We start from the raw sequence: 22108 nt of genomic DNA, 5'->3' as shown, positions 1-22108 counted from the left end.
AGGGACCAGTGTCCTCACACGTTAGGGACCAGTGTCCTCACACGTTAGGGACCAGTGTCCTCACACGCTAGGGACCAGTGTCCTCACATGTTAGGGACCAGTGTCCTCACATTTTAGGGACCAGTGTCCTCACATGTTAGGGACCAGTGTCCTCACATGTTAGGGACCAGTGTCCTCACATGTTAGGGACCAGTGTCCTCACATGTTAGGGACCAGTGTCCTCACATGTTAGGGACCAGTGTCCTCACATGCTAGGGACCAGTGTCCTCACATGCTAGGGACCAGTGTCCTCACATGTTAGGGACCAGTGTCCTCACATGTTAGGGACCAGTGTCCTCACATGTTAGGGACCAGTGTCCTCACATGCTAGGGACCAGTGTCCTCACATGTTAGGGACCAGTGTCCTCACATGTTAGGGACCAGTGTCCTCACATGTTAGGGACCAGTGTCCTCACATGTTAGGGACCAGTGTCCTCACATGCTAAGGGACCAGTGTCCTCACATGTTAGGGACCAGTGTCCTCACATGTTAGGGACCAGTGTCCTCACATGTTAGGGACCAGTGTCCTCACATGTTAGGGACCAGTGTCCTCACATGTTAGGGACCAGTAGCTGCCCGGTGCCACTGCTCCCAATAGTTAGGATGGATTATAAATGCACATTTTCGGGGGTCAACAAACGCAAGTATTTAACTCCAATGCATGAATGTAGAGCACGACGGGACTTACGTAGATCTCGTTGTGGTCAAAGCGGTTCCTCAGGTTCTCGATGAAGGAGTCTTCAGACAGGGGCTCCAGCAGCACCATGTCGCCCACCCCGATCATGTTGTCCAGAAGTGACGTCTTCACCTCCATCTTGGCTGCTACTGTCTGTCCACCCCTATGACAATGGACAATGGACCGGGAAGAAGGGAAGAAGCACGTCACACATCAGACGTACTGTACGCACATTCATGGAATAAAGCAAAATGAAATCTCATGACTGACAGTTTATATTTCACTTAAAAAAATGTTTGGCTTTTGTTTCAGGCTTTTGTGCGCCCCCAGACAGTTTTTAAGTTGCTCCTTGGTTCTGGTGACTCATACTGCCCTCCTAATATTTTTTTTCAATTACTTTTTTCTTTATTTAATTAAAACATTTTATTCTATTTTTCTTTCTTTTTTTCAAAATAAATTAAAAAAATATATATATATATTTTTTGAAAGAACACAGTCTCCTCACATATTAGGAAGGGGGCGTGTCAGATAAAATTAATATCAAATATCTAAATACTGAATCAATCAACTTGTACAGGGTGCTCCCTAAAGCCTGAGTAGACGATACAATGACACAAAAAAATAATATAAAGTGAAATATCCGTTTAATGATGATGTTTGGGTATTATCGTTCTAAACTAAATGTTTCTGCTATTCCATTTATACAGCCAACCAGTTGAAGAAATCACAGATTTGATGCATTAACCTTTTGCTTTCATGACATTTATCAGACCATGCATCTTCATTGGAAGACGCCTCTATAAGCATGCATCGTATTGCTAGTTTGACCACGTCAAATACTCTTTGATCTTGAAATAGCTAATAACCGAAAATAGCCGATCTACAAGCTCACAACGCGTCGCAGCGCGACGTGTTGTGAGCTTGTAGATCTGCTATTTTCGGCGTGCAGTGCAACACGCTTTCATAGAAGACATGCTGGTTTACAGTTTAGGCATTTAGCAGACGCTCTTAATCCAGTTTCTATGGAATCCAAATGGCTGAAATCAGTCAAGGCGGCTGAGAACTTTAATTCATGTACATTTCTTGCTTGATTTTTTTTTTTCGTGGCCTGGTTTAAGGAATGTGGGGAAAATAACTAAATAAATCACAAAGTGTCCCTCGTCCTGTGCTCTCGTACCCCTTTAGTAATTGTGACAGGAAAACTCTCCAGAGAAGCTCCTTCTCTGATCAGCCAATAACAAACAAGAGCTAAACTTAGCGCCGACGCAAAAACAAACTCCGGGGGAAGAGGAACATGTTTGTTCAGCGGGTGGTTTGAGTCCCAGCCGGAGGACTTGCATCATGGGACCATTTGATTGGCTCTATATATACACAGTACTCTGCCTTGCTCAGCTGTGTGGGGGGGGGGCCGGACATATTCCTCTGGGGGATTACATAAGGGCGAAGGGGTGTGTGGGGGGGGGGGGGGACTTTGCACTTGACCTCTGGACGTCCGCGGTGCTGGAGGGGTCCGCTCCCGTGTGCCCATGAGCACCTTGTGAATCTAAAGAAACACTCTGAAGCGACCGGGGATCCCAGGATGTTTAACGTGTAGACTCAGTGTGACATGTTAGGGCTTTCACCAACTAGTCGACTAGTATAACCACTAGTCCATTGGTTCTAAAAGTGGGGTCCGTGGACCCCCAGGGGTACTTGAGGGGGTTCCAGGGGGTCCCCAGCTAAATGATAGATTAGGCACCAAATGGACCCTTATGGGTCTGTAACTCTGAGAGTGTAGGGTCCATTCGGTTCCATTTGTACACTCTCAGAGTTAAGTTAACATTGATTTTATAACATGAATTGGGGTCCCAGAGATAGAAATGCCATTAAATGGGGGTCCGTAGCCCTAATGCATGTCAAACTGGGGGTCCTTAAAATGTATCTTTTCAAATGAGGGTCCGCAGGCTAATAAGTGTCAATTTGGGGGTCCTTGACATGAAAAAGTTTGAGAACCACTGCACTAGTCGACCTTGTTGGTACTAGTTTATTTTATTTTTTATTTTTTTAATGCCATAGTAATGGCCCATCTTACTATTTTTTAGGGCAGAGGGTATAGATGTGGGGCAGAGGGTATAGATGTGGGGCAGAGGGTATAGATGTGGGGCAGAGGGTATAGATGTGGGGCAGAGGGTAATGACGTGGGGCAGAGGGTATAGATGTGGGGCAGAGGGTAATGACGTGGGGCAGAGGGTATAGATGTGGGGCAGAGGGTAATGACGTGGGGCAGAGGGTATAGATGTGGGGCAGAGGGTATTTTGTGGGGCAGAGGGCGTGCAGAGACAAAGACCCTGCTGGGGGGACAGTTTTTGACGTCCAGTCAGTGTTCTCTGAGCGTCTCCTGTGGGTGTGGTAATCCTGGACCTATAGTGATGGAGATAAAAGAGAGGCCTAGAGCACATTGAGGGCCTTGATACCGGGGGCTTTGCTGTCCCACAAACCCCCCGGGTCTGCTGTTGAAACAAGAGGGGCCACGGCTCAGCCCCCATGCGCTCATCCACCTCTCTCTCTCTCTCTCTCTCTCTATCTCTCTCTCTCTCTCTCTCTGAAATGACTCATTATGCACAATGTCCCATTTCGCAAGTTTTCAAATGTATGGAAAAAAACAAATTTGGCAGATCTACAAGTTCACAATGAGTCACGAGACTCACAACGCGACGCATTGTGAGCTTGTACATCGGCTATTTTCAGAATGTCCAAAATATACATAGGGCTGAAGTGGTATGTTTTGTAATTAAAAAAAAATCGAAATAATCAAAAAGTAACTAAAGTTTTCTAATAATTGTAGTGGAGTAAAAGTATAATATTTGCCTCCGAGATGTAGTGGAGTAGAAGTAAAAGTACAGAAAATTGTCCCAGTAAAGTAAAAAATACCTCAACATTGTACTTAAGTACAGTACTTGAGTAAATGTACTTAGTTACTTACACCACTGCCACACTGGTACAGAGTGAAAAAACACAAGGCTGCTGTGGTGACATCTTTATGTACTTTCTGCTGCTTTTGGATATGCTTTTCAATAAACAAAAACGCTTTGATATTATTGCAATAAGACTAGGAGCAGACCGGTGATAGATGATTCACACACACACACACACACACACACACACACACACACACACACACACACAAGTATTAATGTCTGACACTTTACAAGTGCCAGCTGCACATGAATGCCAGCTGAATTAAATGATCACCCTATAATGAGAGAAAACAAACAACCTGTCGTCATCTTTATGAACAGATGTTTCTCTCACTGCTGTTTGAGAGGTCACACAGCACAGCCACGGAGGTCTCTCTCTCTCTCTCTCTCTCTCTTCCCCCCCCACGGAGGTGGCAAGTTAATGTGTGGCGATTTGAACCCATTAAGACCGGGAACGCATTTGTGTGTCATTTCTTTGGCCTATTCAAAAATAGCAGATCTACAAGCTCGTAGCGCGGCACTCTGCTATTTTTGGGGAAAAAAACTTGAAAATGTGTGCAAATCTTATTTTTTTAAAGGAAACATTTGTTGCTGGCTGACAGGCTGGCTGACTGACTGACTGACTGACTGACTGACTGGCTGACTGACTGACTGGCTGCACATCCAGTCCTCGTCTGCACCAAGGATACAACGTGTGTCTTGACTTCAACAGAAGCTGCCCATGGAGCAGGGTCAGGGTTAGGCTCTCACAGCCCGATCCACATTTAAACCTAAGCTGCTCTGGATCACCCGCCAGTTTATTTTAGATTTCTTTGGCTATTCAAAAATAGCAGGTTTATACGATTAATTTAATGTAATATTTTATTTTTTTAAAGCGAACAATTGTAACTTAAATCTTTGCTTCTGGGGATTCTACAAATGTCTTCTAAATCCTAACATGTGTGTGTGTGTGCAAGGATTTGCAAAGATTTCCAAAATGTTTCAAAAATAGCAGATCTACAAGCTCATAGCCGCGCTATGAGCTTGTAGATCTGCAATTTTTGAATAGCCCAAAGAAATAAAATAAAAAATGACACGGATGCGTTCACGGTCCTAATGGGTTTATATTATTATTATTATCTAACTATATAAATGGCGAGCAACTTCCGTGCCCTCGGTGTCCACACCCCACAGCTCTGTTATCGACTAAACACAACACCGTCACACCACATGTCGCCAACACTGTCGCCACGGCGGGCGGCCTGAATTTACGTTTCGCGTAGGGCACCTGGCATGCCTCACTACACCGTTCCCACCTCGCAACATAATTAATTCTACTCACCAAATGTCGGACACAACGGAAGTGGAAGCAGCTTCCTACCGCTTACCCTGCGTACCACCCAGGCCAACACAACACGACGGCCCGCCATTGAAAATCCCCAAAACAACAAGAGCACGTTGCTCTGCTCTGCTCCACACACCAGGCTAGGTTCATGACACCAAAGGATTAGCCAGTGATGTCATCATTACTGGTCAACACACCAGGCTAGGTTCATGACAGCAAAGGATTCGACAGTGATGTCATCATTATGCAACCCGGAAGTACACATCGCCGGCATTGGGATGCCAGGTTGGGATGCCACGCCAGAAACAAGCAAGAACCTGCATGATTTTTTTTTTTTTTTTTTTTTTTTTTACCGTTTGGAGATTTTCCTCCGACGACTTTGCCGCGGACCCCCTGAAACATAAAAAATATTATTTCTTCCCAATTTTTTTCTCAATTTTTTTACTTTTACATTACAACTTCTTTTTTTTTTTTTTTTTTTCCCCAAATGTTCATCCCATATATACACGCGCCCCGTGCGCGGCTAGGGGTTTCTACGGCCGCCCGGACCTCTAGTATATATATATTCCACTATGGAAGAGTAGAGTACCGATGTCTGTGGCCAATAGAGACACAGCTGAAACCTGGCTCTGAAGCAGAGATGAATCACCCCTACCTCTGTCCATAAAATGGATAGAGAGGAGGGCCTTTCAGAGCCCCCCCCCCCCCCCCCCCCATACCCCCCCCCCCCCCTCAGTAATCAGTTCTCTCAAAAGCCTGGGTCTTTATGAGGTCCTGTGTTGTTGGCACAGTCCGGGCAGAGCTTCTCCAAGTTGGGAGCTTGGAATGTTTAAAAGCAACCAGAGGGCTTGATTCATTGTGATAGCCATCTATAAAAGTAACAAGAAACAACTGGCATCAACGTTTTAGCACTGGGGGGGGCAGTGGGGAAAACCCCCCCTTATGGCCCGTTTTGTTCCCAACTCCTCCTCATCGCCCAGGATGGTCATGAAGCAGAAGCACCACTTCAGCCTGTCCTTCCCTAGCTTCTATTCAGGGACGTGCACAGATAGACTCTAGGTGGTTCTAGAGCACCTGCCCTTTGCCCTCTTGACCAGAAGTGCCCTTTTTTCAGTTTACAGCAGGGGTCTTCAACAGGGGGTCCTCAGAGTTACTACAGGGGGTCCGCCAAATCTTTATGTGATATGCTTTTTCTTTTTACCGTAACCACTCGAAACCTAGCATCCCTTTTCTGAGGAGAACTTTAGCCAAAAATAGCAGATCTACAAGCCCACAACGCCTCGCAGCGCTAGATCGGCTATTTTTGGCAAAGAGGTATAGGTGTAGAGGGAAAAAAAGAGCAGACCAAGTAAACAAAAAAAAGTACAATTTACTTGAGCACCTGCCCCTCAAAATGTCTGTGCACACCACTGCTTCTATTCTCCTGTGGGGCACAACGTTTACGGGCCCTTAAATAAAGTTGGTAGGATATTGGTAAGAGGCAAGACTCAAGTTGCACTTTACTCTGGCATCCCACATTAAAACAAAGCCTTTAACCATTTAAACAGTTATTTACTCATTTTTTTTATCATTGAAAAAGGTTACACATATTTCAGAATGATACCTAGCTTGCGAGGTTACTGTAGTTCAGGCAGCAAACACTCGAGAGGTTACACTGCTCATTACTAAGTGAGTGTATACAGCGTCATGCCAGACCCATACGTCATACGCCAGGGTTCACCAATAGGCGGCCCGCGGGCCATTTGCGGCCCGCGAGAGGCAACTGTCCGGCCTGCGACGACTCCTGTCATTAAAAATAATTGGAGAAAAAAAAAGTTTTTTTGTTTCTTTGAAGAAAAAAAAATATTTTGTTTAAAAAAAAAAAAATGTGTATTACTGTTCAAGCAGACTGTAACAAACATATCTGTAAGTAAATTGTTGATTCTGGACTTATTTAGATTTTCAGTATGTTCAACCGGCTGCTGTTAATCTGTATAACTTTTCAAGCAGACTGTAACAACCAAATATTTTAAGTAAATGGTTGGTTCTCAACTTGTTTTGTATCAGGCCTAAAATAAGACAGTGTCAAATTAGCTAGATAGAGGGGAAAAAAAGAAAAATGTGCGCGCGACCACGCGTGCACGATTTCGGCGACCGCGCGCGAATGCCCCTGGCCCTCGGCTTGGTACCCTAGACATAATTTGGCCCTTGGGGAAACTAATTTGGGGAACCCTGTCATATACTGATGTGGCAATCAGCTGACCAACTGGGCGGGTTATTTAAGCTCACCTAAATCTGCGTTCCTTCCGCTGTATCTGTGCCTGGTTTCTTGTTATGCGGCCGTTTGCTCCCACCACCACCACCCCAGCACCACCGGTGGGCTCTGCTATTGGTTCTGTTCCCCATGGGAAGGTTGTGTTATTGTATATCTGTCTCCCTGCTCTTAATGGTTAATGATGGTTGTCTAATTGTGCTGAGCAGGGAGAACAATGTACGCCAGGATCAAATATTACATCCACACTGTATTCTCATTCTATAATATTTGGTTCAATCTATTGGTGAGTTATCTGCCTGAACTTTGTTCTTTTTTCTGCCATTTTCAAAATGTTATTTTATAATGAAAAGGCCCAAAATAGGGACGCCAGGTTGAAAGTGGTTAATATGCTGCCTGAGAGCTGCGGGAAAGAAAAGAATATGTATAGATTTTGAAGTGGAGCCGCAGAATATCCATTGATCATCCTCTATCTGTTAACCTTAACAAAGGGGTCTTCAAGGTTTTCAGGCCAAGGACCCCCTAGCTGAGAGAGAGATGAAGCAGGGACCCCCTCTATATTGTATAAAACTGTGTTTCAGATAAACTTTTGCTGCTCTTTTTTTCCCTCTACACCTAAAACTCTTTGCCAAAAATAGCCGATCTACAAGCTCACAACGCCTCGCAGCGCGAGGCGTTGTGAGCTTGTAGATCTGCTTTTTTTGGCTAAAGTTCTCCTCAGAAAAGGGACGCTAGGGTTCAAGTGGTTAAGGTAAAAAGAAATAATCACACAAAGATTTGGCGGACCCCCTGTAGTAACTCTGAGGACCCCCTCGGGGTCCCGGACGCCCTGTTGAAGACCCCTGCCTTAACAAGATAGGAGGTACTAGACTGAGTAAATGATAGACTACCCACCAACAAAGTCACATTTAAATCGATCGTAAAAGAAACCACAAAAAGTGTAGAATGGCTGTAATAAAACCATAGTACACTGCCTTAAAAAAAAAAGAAGGAAAAAAAGGAACTAAAATAAACAGGAAGTTGACCACCGTGCAATGAGAACAAGTCATGTCATTGTTTATTGAGTGTGTTGTTCACACAGTGGATGGAAAGCCACAGTCACACTACAGTAAATGGTGTTTGTAAATGTCTGCGTTCAGACCAGCTGCTGAGGGAGGGAGGATACGGTTAATGAAGGGCAGGAAGCTGCAGGCTAACAGGAAATGCTTATAAACGGCGGCCTCACACCTGGTGGTGAGGGCCGTGGATGGACGCCCTCTAGAAATGGACTGGACCGGAGGCTATAGTAGATGCTCCACACACTGGTTTCTACCCGACACACTTAGGGCCGCCATCTTGAAATTTCAAGTAGCTGTGGGTGGCTTATTGTCAAGTGACCCACAGAGACTGCTCATGCCAATTGTCATGCTTGTATCACCAAATGAACCATTATCTAACTTAAATGCTCCACTAAAGGTTCGGCCATCTTGAAAAATGGCCGCCATCTTTGAAATTTGAAGTAGCTGTAGGTGGCTTATTGTCAAGTGACCCACAGAGACTGCTCATGCCAATTGTCATGCTTGCATCACCAAATGAACCAATATCTAACTTAAATGCTCCACTAAAGGTTCGGCCATCTTGAAAAATGGCCGCCATCTTGAAATTACAAATGGCTCAGACAATTTTCTTGTCAAGTGACTCATTACTCCGCTCCACTAATGGAAGCATGGATAAAAACACGGTTGTGTGCAGAACTATATTTTGCTGCTTAAACTTGTGTATTCACTCATTGATTCACTCATATACCAAAATCTGTTTTCACTGAAAATAAATCGCTTCTCAGGGCAAATATTGATATGTGATTAAACATGCGATTCATTTCGATTAATTAATTACAAAGCCTCCAATTCATTCGATTAATATTTTTAATCGAGTCCCAGCCCTATTAAATTGTATTGTTGTTTTGTTTTACTTTATTTGATATGTTCAGTTTTGTATTTGCTTTGTTCAGGACCCCAGGAAGACTAGAGGCTCATTCATGTGTCTCTAATGGGGATCCTTTAATAAACATAAACATAAACATAAACCAAGCACTTGGGTTTACTGCCCACAGCTCCTGTTGCCTCTCAGCTGATAACCCACTACCCCAGATCTGGAGAGGGCTGCCTGGAGGCCAGTGATGCAATCCCATTAGAGAGAGTATACCCAGAGAGAGAGAGAGAGAGAGAGAGAGCGAGAGCGAGAGCGAGAGTATACCCAGAGAGAGAGAGAGAGAGAGAGAGAGAGAGAGAGAGAGAGAGAGAGTGAGAGAGAGAGAGAGCGAGAGAGAGCGAGAGCGAGAGCGAGAGCGAGAGAGAGAGAGAGAGAGAGAGAGAGAGTATACCCAGAGACAGAGAGAGAGAGAGAGAGAGAGAAGGAAAAAGGAGAGAAAGAGAGACCTGACCACAATGATTAACCCATTGAGACCTGAAGCCGATTCTACATGTCTCCTAAATCTCAACAGTTTTCTGAAAAACGTATGTTTCTATATCAGTGGTGCTCAATCTTTTTCAAGTCAAGGACCCCCAAAATGATATGTATTTGGCCGCGGACCCCCATCAAAATATCTTGTTCCAGGGACCCCCCAGAAGCAAAGATTTGAGTTAAAAATGTTCGCTTTAAAAATATATATATTCAAGATTTGCCCACATTTATTTTACTCTTTGGGCTTTTCAAAAATAGCAGATCTACAAGCTCGTAGCGCGACACTCGGTGCCGCGCTATGAGCTTGTATATCTGCTATTTTTGAATAGCCCAAAGTGTGAAATAATGCTTTTTAGCTCAAATCTAAAAATGACACAGATACCAGGTCTTAATGATTAAACTTATAGGATTACACTGGCTGGCAGAGAGCCCAGGTTTAGTTAAAGAGAGGAAGTGCAGTACGGTAGCGTTCAATTCATCAGCCTGAACTTTGATTGATTATCCACAAGTTTCCTATAGGGCGTTGTTGTGGGCATCACTTCCTGTCCCATGTGATCCCTGATACCTGATCAAATCGACAGGAAGTGATGCCCCGCAACGCCCATTAGGAAACTTGTGGATATAGATCACAGTTGGTCGTCTTTCACCATAATCAACATCTGCACGCACATAGCTGAACGCTTTACAGCAGGGGTCTTCGACAGGGGGTCCGGGACCCCTAGGGCAGTGGTTCTCAAACTTTTTCATGTCAAGGACCCTCAAATTGACACTTATTAGCCCGCGGACCCCCATTTGAAAAGATATGCCAGGGACCCCCATAAGAGAAGATTGTTACGGCTCTATAGCAGTGGTTCTCAACCATTTTAATTTCAAGGACCCCCTGTTTGACATGCATTAGGCTACGGACCCCCATTTAATGGCATTTCTATCTCTGGGACCCCAATTCATATTGTAAAATGGACCCGTTAGGGTCCATTTGGTTCCATTTGTACACTCTCAGAGTTACAGACCCATAAGGGCCCATTTGGTTCCTATCCATCATCATTTAGCTGGGGACCCCCTGGAACTCCCTCAAGGACCCCTGGGGGTCCCCGGACCCCACTTTGAGAACCAACGCCCTAGGGGGTTCCTCAGAGTTACTACAGGGGGGGGGCACCAAATATATGTGTGATAGGGACTTTTTTTTTTCTTCACACTAACCACTTGAACCCAAATCGTCCCTATTTTGAGGGGAACATACGCCGGAAATAGCAGATCTACAAGCTCACAACGCCTCGTGCTGCGAGGCGTTGTGAGCTTGTACATCGGCTATTTTCGGCAAAGGGGTTTGGTGTAGATGGAAAAAAGAGCAGACACAGTACAGAGCCAATGGTCAAGTTTACAAAGTATTTTTTTTCACGTGGTCACGTGGGCACTTACTTGGCATGGCTAAACTCTTTAACCATAAAGCTCTGCTCCGCTACGTCAGTAGAAACAGTAATCTGGTGTTGCCAAACATGTGAAAGTCAGATAACCTCCTGGGCTGAATAATAATAATAATAATAATAATAATAATAATGTATGGTCTAGTAATTGGAGGTCTTTTTATAGGGCTTTGTTGAATCCCTGCTGACAGAGCCTGCCATGTCACGGACCATAGAATTTAACATGAAATAATCATCTTATTTTCTGTGTGTCCAGAATTCCTGAATATTTTAAGTGCTTCACTTATGGACGCTCAAAAACAAAACAAAAAAGGGGGCGTGTCTAGAGTAGGCCTGTCACAGTCATTACATAATGGGCTGTGGCTCCAGGATTACCACGTATTTTACCTACAATAATATTAGTACGAGACGCGCTTTGTTTTCCCGCCTTTGTCACTGACCCAGATTATTTGGCCTCGGCTGCAGAAAAAAAGGGAAAAAAAAGAATTATATATAATTTACAGGCCCAGCCAGGACGCGTAGCGTAGCGGGCCTTGTGTGCTTTTCCAGTCTCATCTAAAGTGTGAAAGACATCCGTCTCGCTCGCTCACCCTGAGGGAGACGAAACATTGTGCACGCGCACGTGCACACACACACACACACACACACACACACACACACACACACACACTCACACACACACACACACACACACACATACACACACGCCACGTGCTAGAGAAAGTAAAATCAACAAACCATCTGTTACTTATTAGGACGGTTGAACTTTAATTTCTAAAAGCAGTCTGAGTGGCTACCTATCCGCTTCCACCGTTTGTCTGTCTGTTTTTCTGATTTTATGTTTTGTGTGAGGACTGGGGATGAAAATTAGCATCTTTGCTAAATCCGGTATATTTACGTTCATGTGACGTTCATTAATATGCTCTGTCCTGTCTAAATAAACAAATAAAGTAAAGTAAAGTAACATGTGAGTAAAACCACTTAAGCCCCATTTTATACCGTGTCATACGACACACTGTTGTTGCATGACGCACATGTATTTATTTGTTTAAGCGTTTTGCCTGTAATAAATAAATGGCACGCCAGGTTTAGAAAGCGGTTGTTGAATGATACGGACAAAACATATTCTACCTCAGAGGAGTGGCTGTGGGAGAGCAGAACACAACACTGTGTCTCTTCCCAAAGCCAAACAAATGATATTAAAGTCCATTATGTAGTGTAATAGACTGTAAATCCCCCAGAGAGAGAGAGAGAGAGAGAGAGAGAGAGAGAGGAGGCAGGCTGGCCTCCGGTCCCGGGACGGCCGAGTCACAACATCACAGCTTGTTGGCAAATCACACAGATTAAAGTCCTTCCCTATCTAGAGCAGCAGCTAGCGGGCCAACAGGGGCTTTGATAAAGCACTGGCCTGGATCCGCTTTGTTACAGCGGCGGTGGTTCCAAAGACACCATCATGTTAAGGACCCCCATGTTTAAAGATAAAGCAATAGGCTGCGGACCCCCTTTTGCCAAGAACCCCACAAGAGAGGCTTACCTTGCTACTCCCTTTCATGTTCTGCACTATTTGCAAACGGTTAATAAAGTATTCAATCAATCAATCTATCTATCCATCCACCTACAAAGAAGATCATATAAATCTAATAATTGATTAGATTTAAAACGATTTAAAGATATTTTTGGGGCTTTTTTTGCTTTGAGAAGCAGTGCTGAGAGCATTGCTTCTCAAAGTGGGGTCCGGGGGCCCCCAGGGGTACTTGAGGGGGTTCCAGGGGGTCCCCAGCTAAATGATAGACAGGAACCAAATGGACCCATATGGGTCTGTAACTCTGAGAGTGTAGAAATGGAACCAAATGGACCCTAACGGGTCCATTTGGTTCCATTTGTACACTCTCAGAGTTAGATTAACATTGATTTTACAATATGAATTGGAGTCCCAGAGATATAAATGCCATTAAATGGGGGTTCGTAGCCCTAATGCGTGTCAAACTGGGGGTCCTGGTTGAGAATCGCTGCTAGAGCCCGTAAAAATCTTCTCTTATGGGGGTCCCTGGCTTATCTTTTCAAATGGGGGTCCGCGGGCTGATAAGTGTCAATTTGGGGGTCCTTGACATGAAAAGGTTTGAGAACCACTGGCTTAGAAAAGCAGAGTGTAGCTACAGTAGATAGATGGCTGGTTCCAGTGACCTGGAATTCACAGTCTCTGCCGAGTGTGACACTTGACTGACTGTCCTGTAAGATTGAAGAAATGCAAGGAGTTACAGCAACACTAACCCTGCCTGGTTATACTGGACTTTGTATATTTGATCTGACTGCTATCTGAATTGTTCCGTGTTCCTTTCTTCTCCATTGTCTCTCTTTCCCCGTACCAGTCTAGCTCATCCTGATATGCATTGTAGAGCCATGTCTAAAGTTGCATTCTGATAGTTTGCCTCATTCTCAATTATGTAAAAAACGGTAAAAGCATCCGTGTCTATTTTTGATTTGTGCGTTGGCTAATCAATAACTGCAGATCTACAAGCTCGCAGCACGGCGCGAAGTGACGGTGCTATTTTTGGAGGGGGGTGGGGCCGGGGGAACCCCTAATTGCTCCCGATGAGCAGGTTGGTGCCTCCCTTGCATGGTTTCCTCCTCCATCGGTGTGTGTGTGTGTGTGTGTGTGTGTGTGTGTGTGTGTGTGTGTGTGTGTGTGTGTGTGTGTGTGTGTGTGTGTGTGTGTGTGTGAATGAGTGTGTGAATGGGTGAATGTAATGCACAATCCATGTAAAGGGCTTTGAATAGGAGCGCTATATAAATGCACCATCTACCATTATTGATAACAGAACAAACTGTCTCTTTAAGTAGAGCTATAAATGTGTTTTGCATTGAAAGAGAAGTGGCAGCAGGTGGAGACGAACACACGATGTGGCCGCAGGTTAAAAATGATAAGAAACGCTGGCTCTGTGCCAAGTTAACTTCTTAACTGCCGTGGGTTTTCTGTTGTGCCAAAAACAAGGAAATAACAGAGCGATGCATCTTTTGTTAAACACAGAGACTTCAGGGGCTTCACATCCCGAAGGCCATTGTCCTCTCCCCCCCCCCCCCCGGTGAGGCTTAAGTTCCATAAACTGCAAACCCCTGTGTGACTCATCAACATTTTGAACATGTCACTCCATTATGAAAACAACACAGAGCACTTTAACCCATTAAGACCTGCAGCCGGTTCTACAAATGCCTTCTAAAATCAGTCAGTTCTCAACTCTTTCGCGCCACAAGGACCCCCAAAATGATATGCATTTATCTACAAGCTTGGGTTCAAGTGGTTTACGGTTAAACCTGTATCCGTCCATAATAGACAGACTAAACTCAGGCCAACAACGTGAAGACAAAACAACCACTGGGAATATCTTTCCTGACTTCTATTAATAGGCTACAAGACTTAGGTTTGACTTTGTGGAAAAAATACTGTATATACAGTCTGACTGGTTCCTGTGTCATTTACACCTCTCCTTCCTGTAACCCCAGCCAGTGGTGGAAAGTAACTGGGTACATTTACTTAAGTACTGTACTTGAGTACAATTTTGAGGTATCTGTACTTTGCTTGAGTACTTCCAATTTCCAATACTTTTACTTCTACTCCACTACATCTCAGAGGCAAATATTGTACTTTTACTCGACTACAACTATTTGATGGCTTTAGTTATTAGTTACTTTGTAGATTTTGATTATTATTACAAAACATACATTAACCACTTCAGCCCTGTATACATTTCGGCCATTTGAAAATAGCCGATCTACAAGCTCACAATGCGTCGCATCGCGACGCATTGTGAGCTTGTAGGTCTGCTATTTTCAAAAGATTTGTATACATTTTATACATTTGAAAACTTGTGAAATGGGACATACTGCACAATGAGTACTTTCTACTTTTGGTACTTTAAGTACATTTTGATACTAATACTTTTGTACCCTTTTATTCAAGTCAATTTTGAATTCTGGACTTTCACTTGTAACAGAGTATTTCTACATTGCAGTATTGATACTTTTACTTAAGTAAAACATTTGAGTACTTTTTACACCACTGTATCCCCACAGATCTGGATAAGGTGTGACAGAGAAAAGTGTGCTTTGCTTAACTTCCTTTGATCTGACAGTCTAGCCTGTATGGACACAAACACATATAGTCCTCACATCTGAGGTTCTTTCACCAAAAGAACCTGAACCGCTGTAAAAGTGAGCCGTACGTCCAGCCATGTATTCAATTCATACACACAGTGCAATCCTCACTGTTAAATCAATGTGTAACTCTTACAGTTTACACAAGTTCTTTGTTTATGAGAATGATAAATTGAAACATAAGTACGGTTTGAATTTCCAGTATTTAAAATGATGTTGCCCTGCCTTGTAACACTGTGTGTAGTGTGTGTAGTGTAGTGTGTGTGTGTACACACACACACACACACAAGTGATTTACAGAGTGTTTTCCAGTAGCCATAGATATGCACACACCTTCAAACATTCCACTGATTGTAACTGTATTTACTGTAACTTGTAAACCTTGTATCTCCATATTGTTTTATTGACGTGTCATGTTATTTACATAAATCAATGCCCTACTTAGTCACACAAGAGTGTCGCATAAGTAGTAAAAATAGCGAAACTACAAGCTCACAGCGTGTCGCGCCGTGAGCTTGTAGATCGGCTATTTTCAAAATGTTTTTTTTCTTCCAAATACTAATACGAGGTTTCTCCACCCGACCGACAGTGTGGATTATTTGCAGGTTCAGCGTAGGCAGTGCAGCCACACTGGGGCTGATGGGGTTTCACAGAGCTTCACACACACACACACACACACACACACACACACACACACAGCTCAATGAGGAAAGCAGCTGCCCTGGACCTCACAGAGAAGAGCTGTAATGGGCTGAATCACATTGCACAGAATTACACCACTAGGCAGGGAGGGAGAGTGGGAGAGAGAGAGAGAGGGAAGAAATACATCGGGTTCAACCGCTGAACTTGAGAAAGAAAAGTGCTGAGTGTGAAAGCACATGGGTGAGAGAGAGAGAGAGAGAGAGAGAGAGAGAGAGAGAGAGAGAGAGAGAGAGAGAGAGAGAGAGAGAGAGAGAGAGAGAGAGAGAGAGAGAGAGAGAGAGAGAGAGAGAGAGAGAGAGAGAGAGAGAGAGAGAGAGAGAGAGAGAGAGAGAGAGAGAGAGAGAGAGAGAGAGAGAGAGAGAGAGAGACAGACAGACAGACAGACAGACAGACAGACAGAGTGCAAGTGCATGCCATTATGAGTATTGTGATTATCATAGATCAATCCCTATTCCCCATATAGACCACATTTACTTTACAACGACATTGATTTCATGTCAGAGCCATGACGCATTGCACTAGAAACGCCAGCATATATGTTTTATTCAAGCATGTGTAGAAACTTGCTCCCTAGATGGACCCATCTTTGTAGATGCAGGTTTTAAAAATCACATGAACCCTTGCATGATCACCTTCTATTCTGGGTAGTGGGGGGGGGAGGGGGAGGGGGGGGGGAGACATTCTGCGAAAATATAACCGATCTACAAGCTCACAACGGGTCAGGACGTGGGGTCAACCCTAGCCTCGATCTCCAGGCTTTTATTGTTTCTTTTTTCTAAAAAATAAAAGCCTGGACCAGCGCGTCGGTGTACTCGGTATGGGAAGTTTTTAATTTCCCCAACCAACCAGAGCGCAGTGGGCGTCGCTCGTAATGTTGTGTCGAGGGGGCAGGGGCTGACGGACAGATCGGTGAACCAATGGGATCAGGCGCATTCTCTCCGCGCTGATTTTAAACCCGCCCCTCTATACACGAAAGCAGGAAGGCTAGTGCAGCCTAACCCTAACTGAACCTCAAAGGAGTATGATGGGGTCTTATCCATGAAGGAAAGCTGGAGAAGAGAGTTGGGGTGGATGGACCCCTGGAAGCTCTCAAGGACCCCTGGAAGACCCCGGACGCCCACAGTCGGAACCCACTTTTGAGAACCACTGCTTTAACCCATTAAGAGCGGGAAAGCATCTGTCACATTAGATTTTAAGCACTTTAACCATTATCTTATGCTTTGGCTATTTCAAAGATAGCAGATCTACAAGCTCATAGCACGGCACCGAGTGCCGCGCTATGAGCTTGTATATCTGCTATTTTCTTTTGAAAATCATGAAAGAAATTGCAAATCATTGAATATATGTTTTTTCAAGCGAGCATTTGTAACTCAAATCTTTGCTTCTGGGGGATTCTACAAATGTCTTAACAGTGTTTTTTTTTTTTAAACGTATGTTGCTATAATATCAGTGGTTCACAAACTTTTTCACGTCAAGGACCCCCAAAATTATATGTATTTGGCCGCGGAGCACAATCGCAAAATATGTTGTTCCAGGGACCCCCAGAAGCAAAGACTTGAGTTAAACATGTACAGTATATACTGTATGTATGTGTGTGTATCACACACGCGCACACAGACACACACACAAAAGAAATGGCAGATCTACGGCACATTGCCACGCTATGAGCTTGTAGATCTGCTATTTCTACAATAGCCAAAGAAATGTTAAAATGACACAGATGCGTTCCCGGTCGTAATGGATTTACGACCGGGATCCTTTGTACAACTCAGTCTGAAGCCTTATTATTAAGCCCACCTTCCTCCCTCTGGCACAGACAGAACATCACTGTTTGTTTGATCAGCAGCTCTCTCTCTCACTGCTGCTAATAAAGTCCCCATCTGGAGGACGGCCCTGCTGAGACGCTATTGGCCCATGGAAGTACAGCGGTGCATATTTGGTGAAAACCAGAACAACCGCTGAAAGGATCCCAGGGGCATTTCTGATGAGTTCTAGAACCGCTTCTGGATTCACTCATTGGAAAACAGTAAAAAAAATAACTTAAAGTACATAAATAAATAGGAATAAGAAAGAACACAAATCCTCTTTTATCAAAGCGGGAGAACGAGGAACAAAAGTGTTTCAGGACACATATCCACTGTGTACACAGTAAGCTGTTCTCCACTTTCTAAACCTACAGGAACATGGAGATAAGAGGAGCCGCTGCATGTCAACAGCAACATGAGGGCAAACGCAACAAGGACGACAGTCCCATGTTTAGACTCAATACAATCAACAGTCTGCAGGCCTTGAGTCACATACTGGACATTGACGATGATGCAGCAACTTCTGTCTGTCCCTGTTTTGTCTTGTGACTGTCCCCGTCTTGTCTTGTCTTGTCTTGTGACTGTCCCTGTCTTGTCTTGTCTTGTCTTGTCTTGTCTTGTCTTGTCTTGTCTTGTGACTGTCCCTGTCTTGTCTTGTCTTGTCTTGTCTTGTGACTGTCCCCGTCTTGTCTTGTCTTGTGACTGTCCTTGTCTTGTCTTGTCTTGTCTTGTCTTGTGACTGTCCCTGTCTTGTCTTGTCTTGTCTTGTCTTGTGACTGTCCCCGTCTTGTCTTGTCTTGTGACTGTCCTTGTCTTGTCTCGTCTCGCGTCTGTTCCTGTCTTGTCCCTGTCCCCGTCTTGTCTTCCGTCTGTCCCTGTCCCGTTTTGTCTTGCGACTGTCCCGGTCTTGTCTTGTCTTGTCTTGTCCCTGTCTTGTCCCTGTCTTGTCCCGTTTTGTCTTGTGACTGTCCCTGTCTTGTGTCCTTCACAAATCTCAGACTGCTGTTCAGTTCTGCTTGTTTTCTCTTCACACAAGAAAACACTGTCTTTCCTTTGCTTCAAAAGCCTCTAGATTCAAACTGAACGGTTGCAAAGCAGACACAGGGCTTAAAACATCAAAACAGCTGGTGTTGTTGAGCTGATTGTTAATGTTTGCATTTAGATGTAGGAGCCTGTATTATTACAGTCAGTCTATCAACGCTATAATGGCCTCAAACACACAGGCAAGACGTTTCTCAGGGACTGACTACAGTACATCTGCTACCCCCAGAGTGGTTCTCAAAGTGGGGTCCGGGGACCCCGAGAGGTCCTTGAGGAGGTTTCATAGGGGGTCCCCAGCATCACATTCAGTTTAACCACTTTAACCCCATATACATCAGCCATTTGAAAATAGCCGATCTACAAGCTCACAACGTGTCTACTTTCCAAAACTACATCTTTAACATTTTAACAACACAAATCGTGTAGTCAATGGGGGGTCCGTGGTACAACATATGTTTTTAGGTGGGGGTCCACAGCCAATTATACATATGAATTTAGGGGTCCTGCTTGACATGAAAAGGTTTGAGAACCTCTGGTCTATTATTGCAGTCAGTTAATGGGCTCAGACAGGAAAGATGGTTCTCAGGGACTAGTGACTACATGTGTTGGGTACATCTAGGACTAGTGACTACATGTGTTGGGTACATCTAGGTCTAGTGACTACATGTGTTGGGTACATCTAGGTCTAGTGACTACATGTGTTGGGTACATCTAGGTCTAGTGACTACATGTGTTGGGTACATCTAGGACTAGTGACTACATGTGTTGGGTACATCTAGGTCTAGTGACTACATGTGTTGGGTACATCTAGGTCTAGTGACTACATGTGTTGGGTACATCTAGGTCTAGTGACTACATGTGTTGGGTACATCTAGGTCTAGTGACTACATGTGTTGGGTACATCTAGGACTAGTGACTACATGTGTTGGGTACATATAGGTCTAGTGACTACATGTGTTGGGTACATCTAGGACTAGTGACTACATGTGTTGGGTACATCTAGGTCTAGTGACTACATGTGTTGGGTACATCTAGGACTAGTGACTACATGTGTTGGGTACATATAGGTCTAGTGACTACATGTGTTGGGTACATCTAGGACTAGTGACTACATGTGTTGGGTACATCTAGGTCTAGTGACTACATGTGTTGGGTACATCTAGGACTAGTGACTACATGTGTTGGGTACATCTAGGACTAGTGACTACATGTGTTGGGTACATCTAGGACTAGTGACTACATGTGTTGGGTACATCTAGGACTAGTGACTACATGTGTTGGGTACATCTAGGACTAGTGACTACATGTGTTGGGTACATCTAGGACTAGTGACTACATGTGTTGGGTACATCTAGGACTAGTGACTACATGTGTTGGGTACATCTAGGACTAGTGACTACATGTGTTGGGTACATCTAGGACTAGTGACTACATGTGTTGGGTACATATAGGACTAGTGACTACATGTGTTGGGTACCTATAGGACTAGTGACTACATGTGTTGGGTACATCTAGGACTAGTGACTACATGTGTTGGGTACCTATAGGACTAGTGACTACATGTGTTGGGTACATCTAGGACTAGTGACTACATGTGTTGGGTACATATAGGTCTAGTGACTACATGTGTTGGGTACATCTAGGACTAGTGACTACATGTGTTGGGTACATCTAGGACTAGTGACTACATGTGTTGGGTACATCTAGGACTAGTGACTACATGTGTTGGGTACATCTAGGACTAGTGACTACATGTGTTGGGTACATCTGCTTCCCTTTCGCCCTGTCGTTTGAAGTTGCACTGGATTGGATTTGCTTTAACCTCACAGTGTGTGCGTGTGTGTGTGTGTGTGTGTGTGTGTGTGTGTGTGTGTGTGTGTGTGTGTGTGTGTGTGTGTGTGTGTGTGTGTGTGTGTGTGTGTGTGTCTCTCTCTCTCTTTCTCTGCAGTTTAAGTGCACACATGTTGACAATTAGCCATTGCATTCTTGATTAACTATGTTAAATCACCCTTGATTTTTGGGGAGTGTGGGAAAGAAAACAGTTGGGGGGGGGGGGGGTACAACCCAAAAAAACTCCATGCTGTCTGTCTGTCTGTCTGTCTGTCTGTCCCTCCCAACCCCCTCCCTCCTGTCCTGTCCTGCACAAAGTGAACTCGAAATGAATGAGAGCTTTTTGAGTGTAACTTCAGCCTTTGTGTTTGAACACATGTGTCTCTAAACTCTCTATCAGAGACACAATGTAACCAATGGATCAACACACTGTATCAACACACTTCATCAACACACTGGATCAACACACTGCGAACAAACCAGGGTTTGGAACCTCTGCAACAATGTAGCACATAATGTGCTTCACAATGAAACAAACTGTAACAAAGTGCTCACACACTCACAGTTAGTGTGATGTAGGGCTAAACCCTCAGAGCTCTGTGACTCTGAGAGTGTACACATGGAACCAAATTTGGTTCCATTTGTACACTCAGAGTTTAAGGTAAAGGTCCATGTGTCAGAGAGAGAGAGAGAGAGAGAGAGAGAGAGAGAGAGAGAGAGAGAGAGAGAGAGAGAGAGAGAGAGAAGCAGTGATACATATAAAGGGTTTCTACTTTACCTCTGTGTGTCGTATTCCTCCTCCAACTACAATCCACTGGATGGACAAACTGGATGGAAGAAAATCTCGTCGGGTTCTAGACTGTCTCCCTGTTGAACCCCTTCCACTTTTAATGGTGTTTTTAACTGTTTGTCTGCTGCTGGATAAAACGTGTGTGTGGACGAGTCTCCATCCGCTCTGTGTGTGAACGCTGTGAATGGAGAGACTAGACTCTCTGACTGAATGATGTGGGACGGGCTGGGAGGGAGGCGTCCCCCTAATCACCTCCTGCTATGGAGGGAGGGAGGAGGGAGGATTAAAGTTCTCCATTGATGCTTCACACGCTGAACTGAACTCCAGCATCGGGTCCCAGATAGCGCAGCACCGCCCTCCTGTGGTGCGTTGGGAGAATGCTAGCCATGGTTCACACGTGACGCTCGTCCGTCACAACGCGTCATGGCGGAACTTGTTCCTGGTTTTGGAAAGTTTTTCATTTACAACCAGTACATCTACATAAACGTTCATATTTCAAATATAAAGTGTGGAACCCACGGCCATGGATGTTACAAGTTCAAACGCTTAGGTTTAAGTACCCTTATTTTCCGTATTGTTAAATAAAAAAGCATTGTAATCCAATTGGTGGCCATTTTTTAAAGATTTCCTTCATATTTCAACAACGCGACCCTATTGGTTGAAAGGTGTATTGCA

At 44.3% G+C, this 22108-nt stretch overlaps 1 protein-coding gene across 6 annotated transcripts in view; it reads right to left on the bottom strand.

Annotated features, from left to right (window-relative positions):
* Window positions 1–21601, bottom strand: part of myo1b (myosin IB) — a 324638-nt gene extending 303037 nt beyond the window's left edge. For all 6 annotated transcript variants that reach the window (XM_084085494.1, XM_084085496.1, XM_084085495.1 and 3 more), the window contains exons 1-2: window positions 21422–21601; window positions 728–878 (exon numbers count right to left, since the gene is read on the bottom strand). In XM_084085494.1, coding sequence (XP_083941620.1) covers window positions 728–853 — 126 coding nt within the window. In that variant the 5' untranslated portion in view covers window positions 854–878; window positions 21422–21601. The remainder of the gene's footprint in view (window positions 1–727; window positions 879–21421) is intronic.
* Window positions 21602–22108: the final 507 nt, after the last annotated feature.

Source organism: Gymnoscopelus microlampas (genome assembly GCF_963454915.1).
Source record: "Gymnoscopelus microlampas genome assembly, chromosome: 17".
Lineage (NCBI taxonomy): Eukaryota > Metazoa > Chordata > Actinopteri > Myctophiformes > Myctophidae > Gymnoscopelus > Gymnoscopelus microlampas.
Note: the sequence above shows the minus strand (reverse complement) of the source record. Positions and strands in the feature narration are given on the sequence as shown.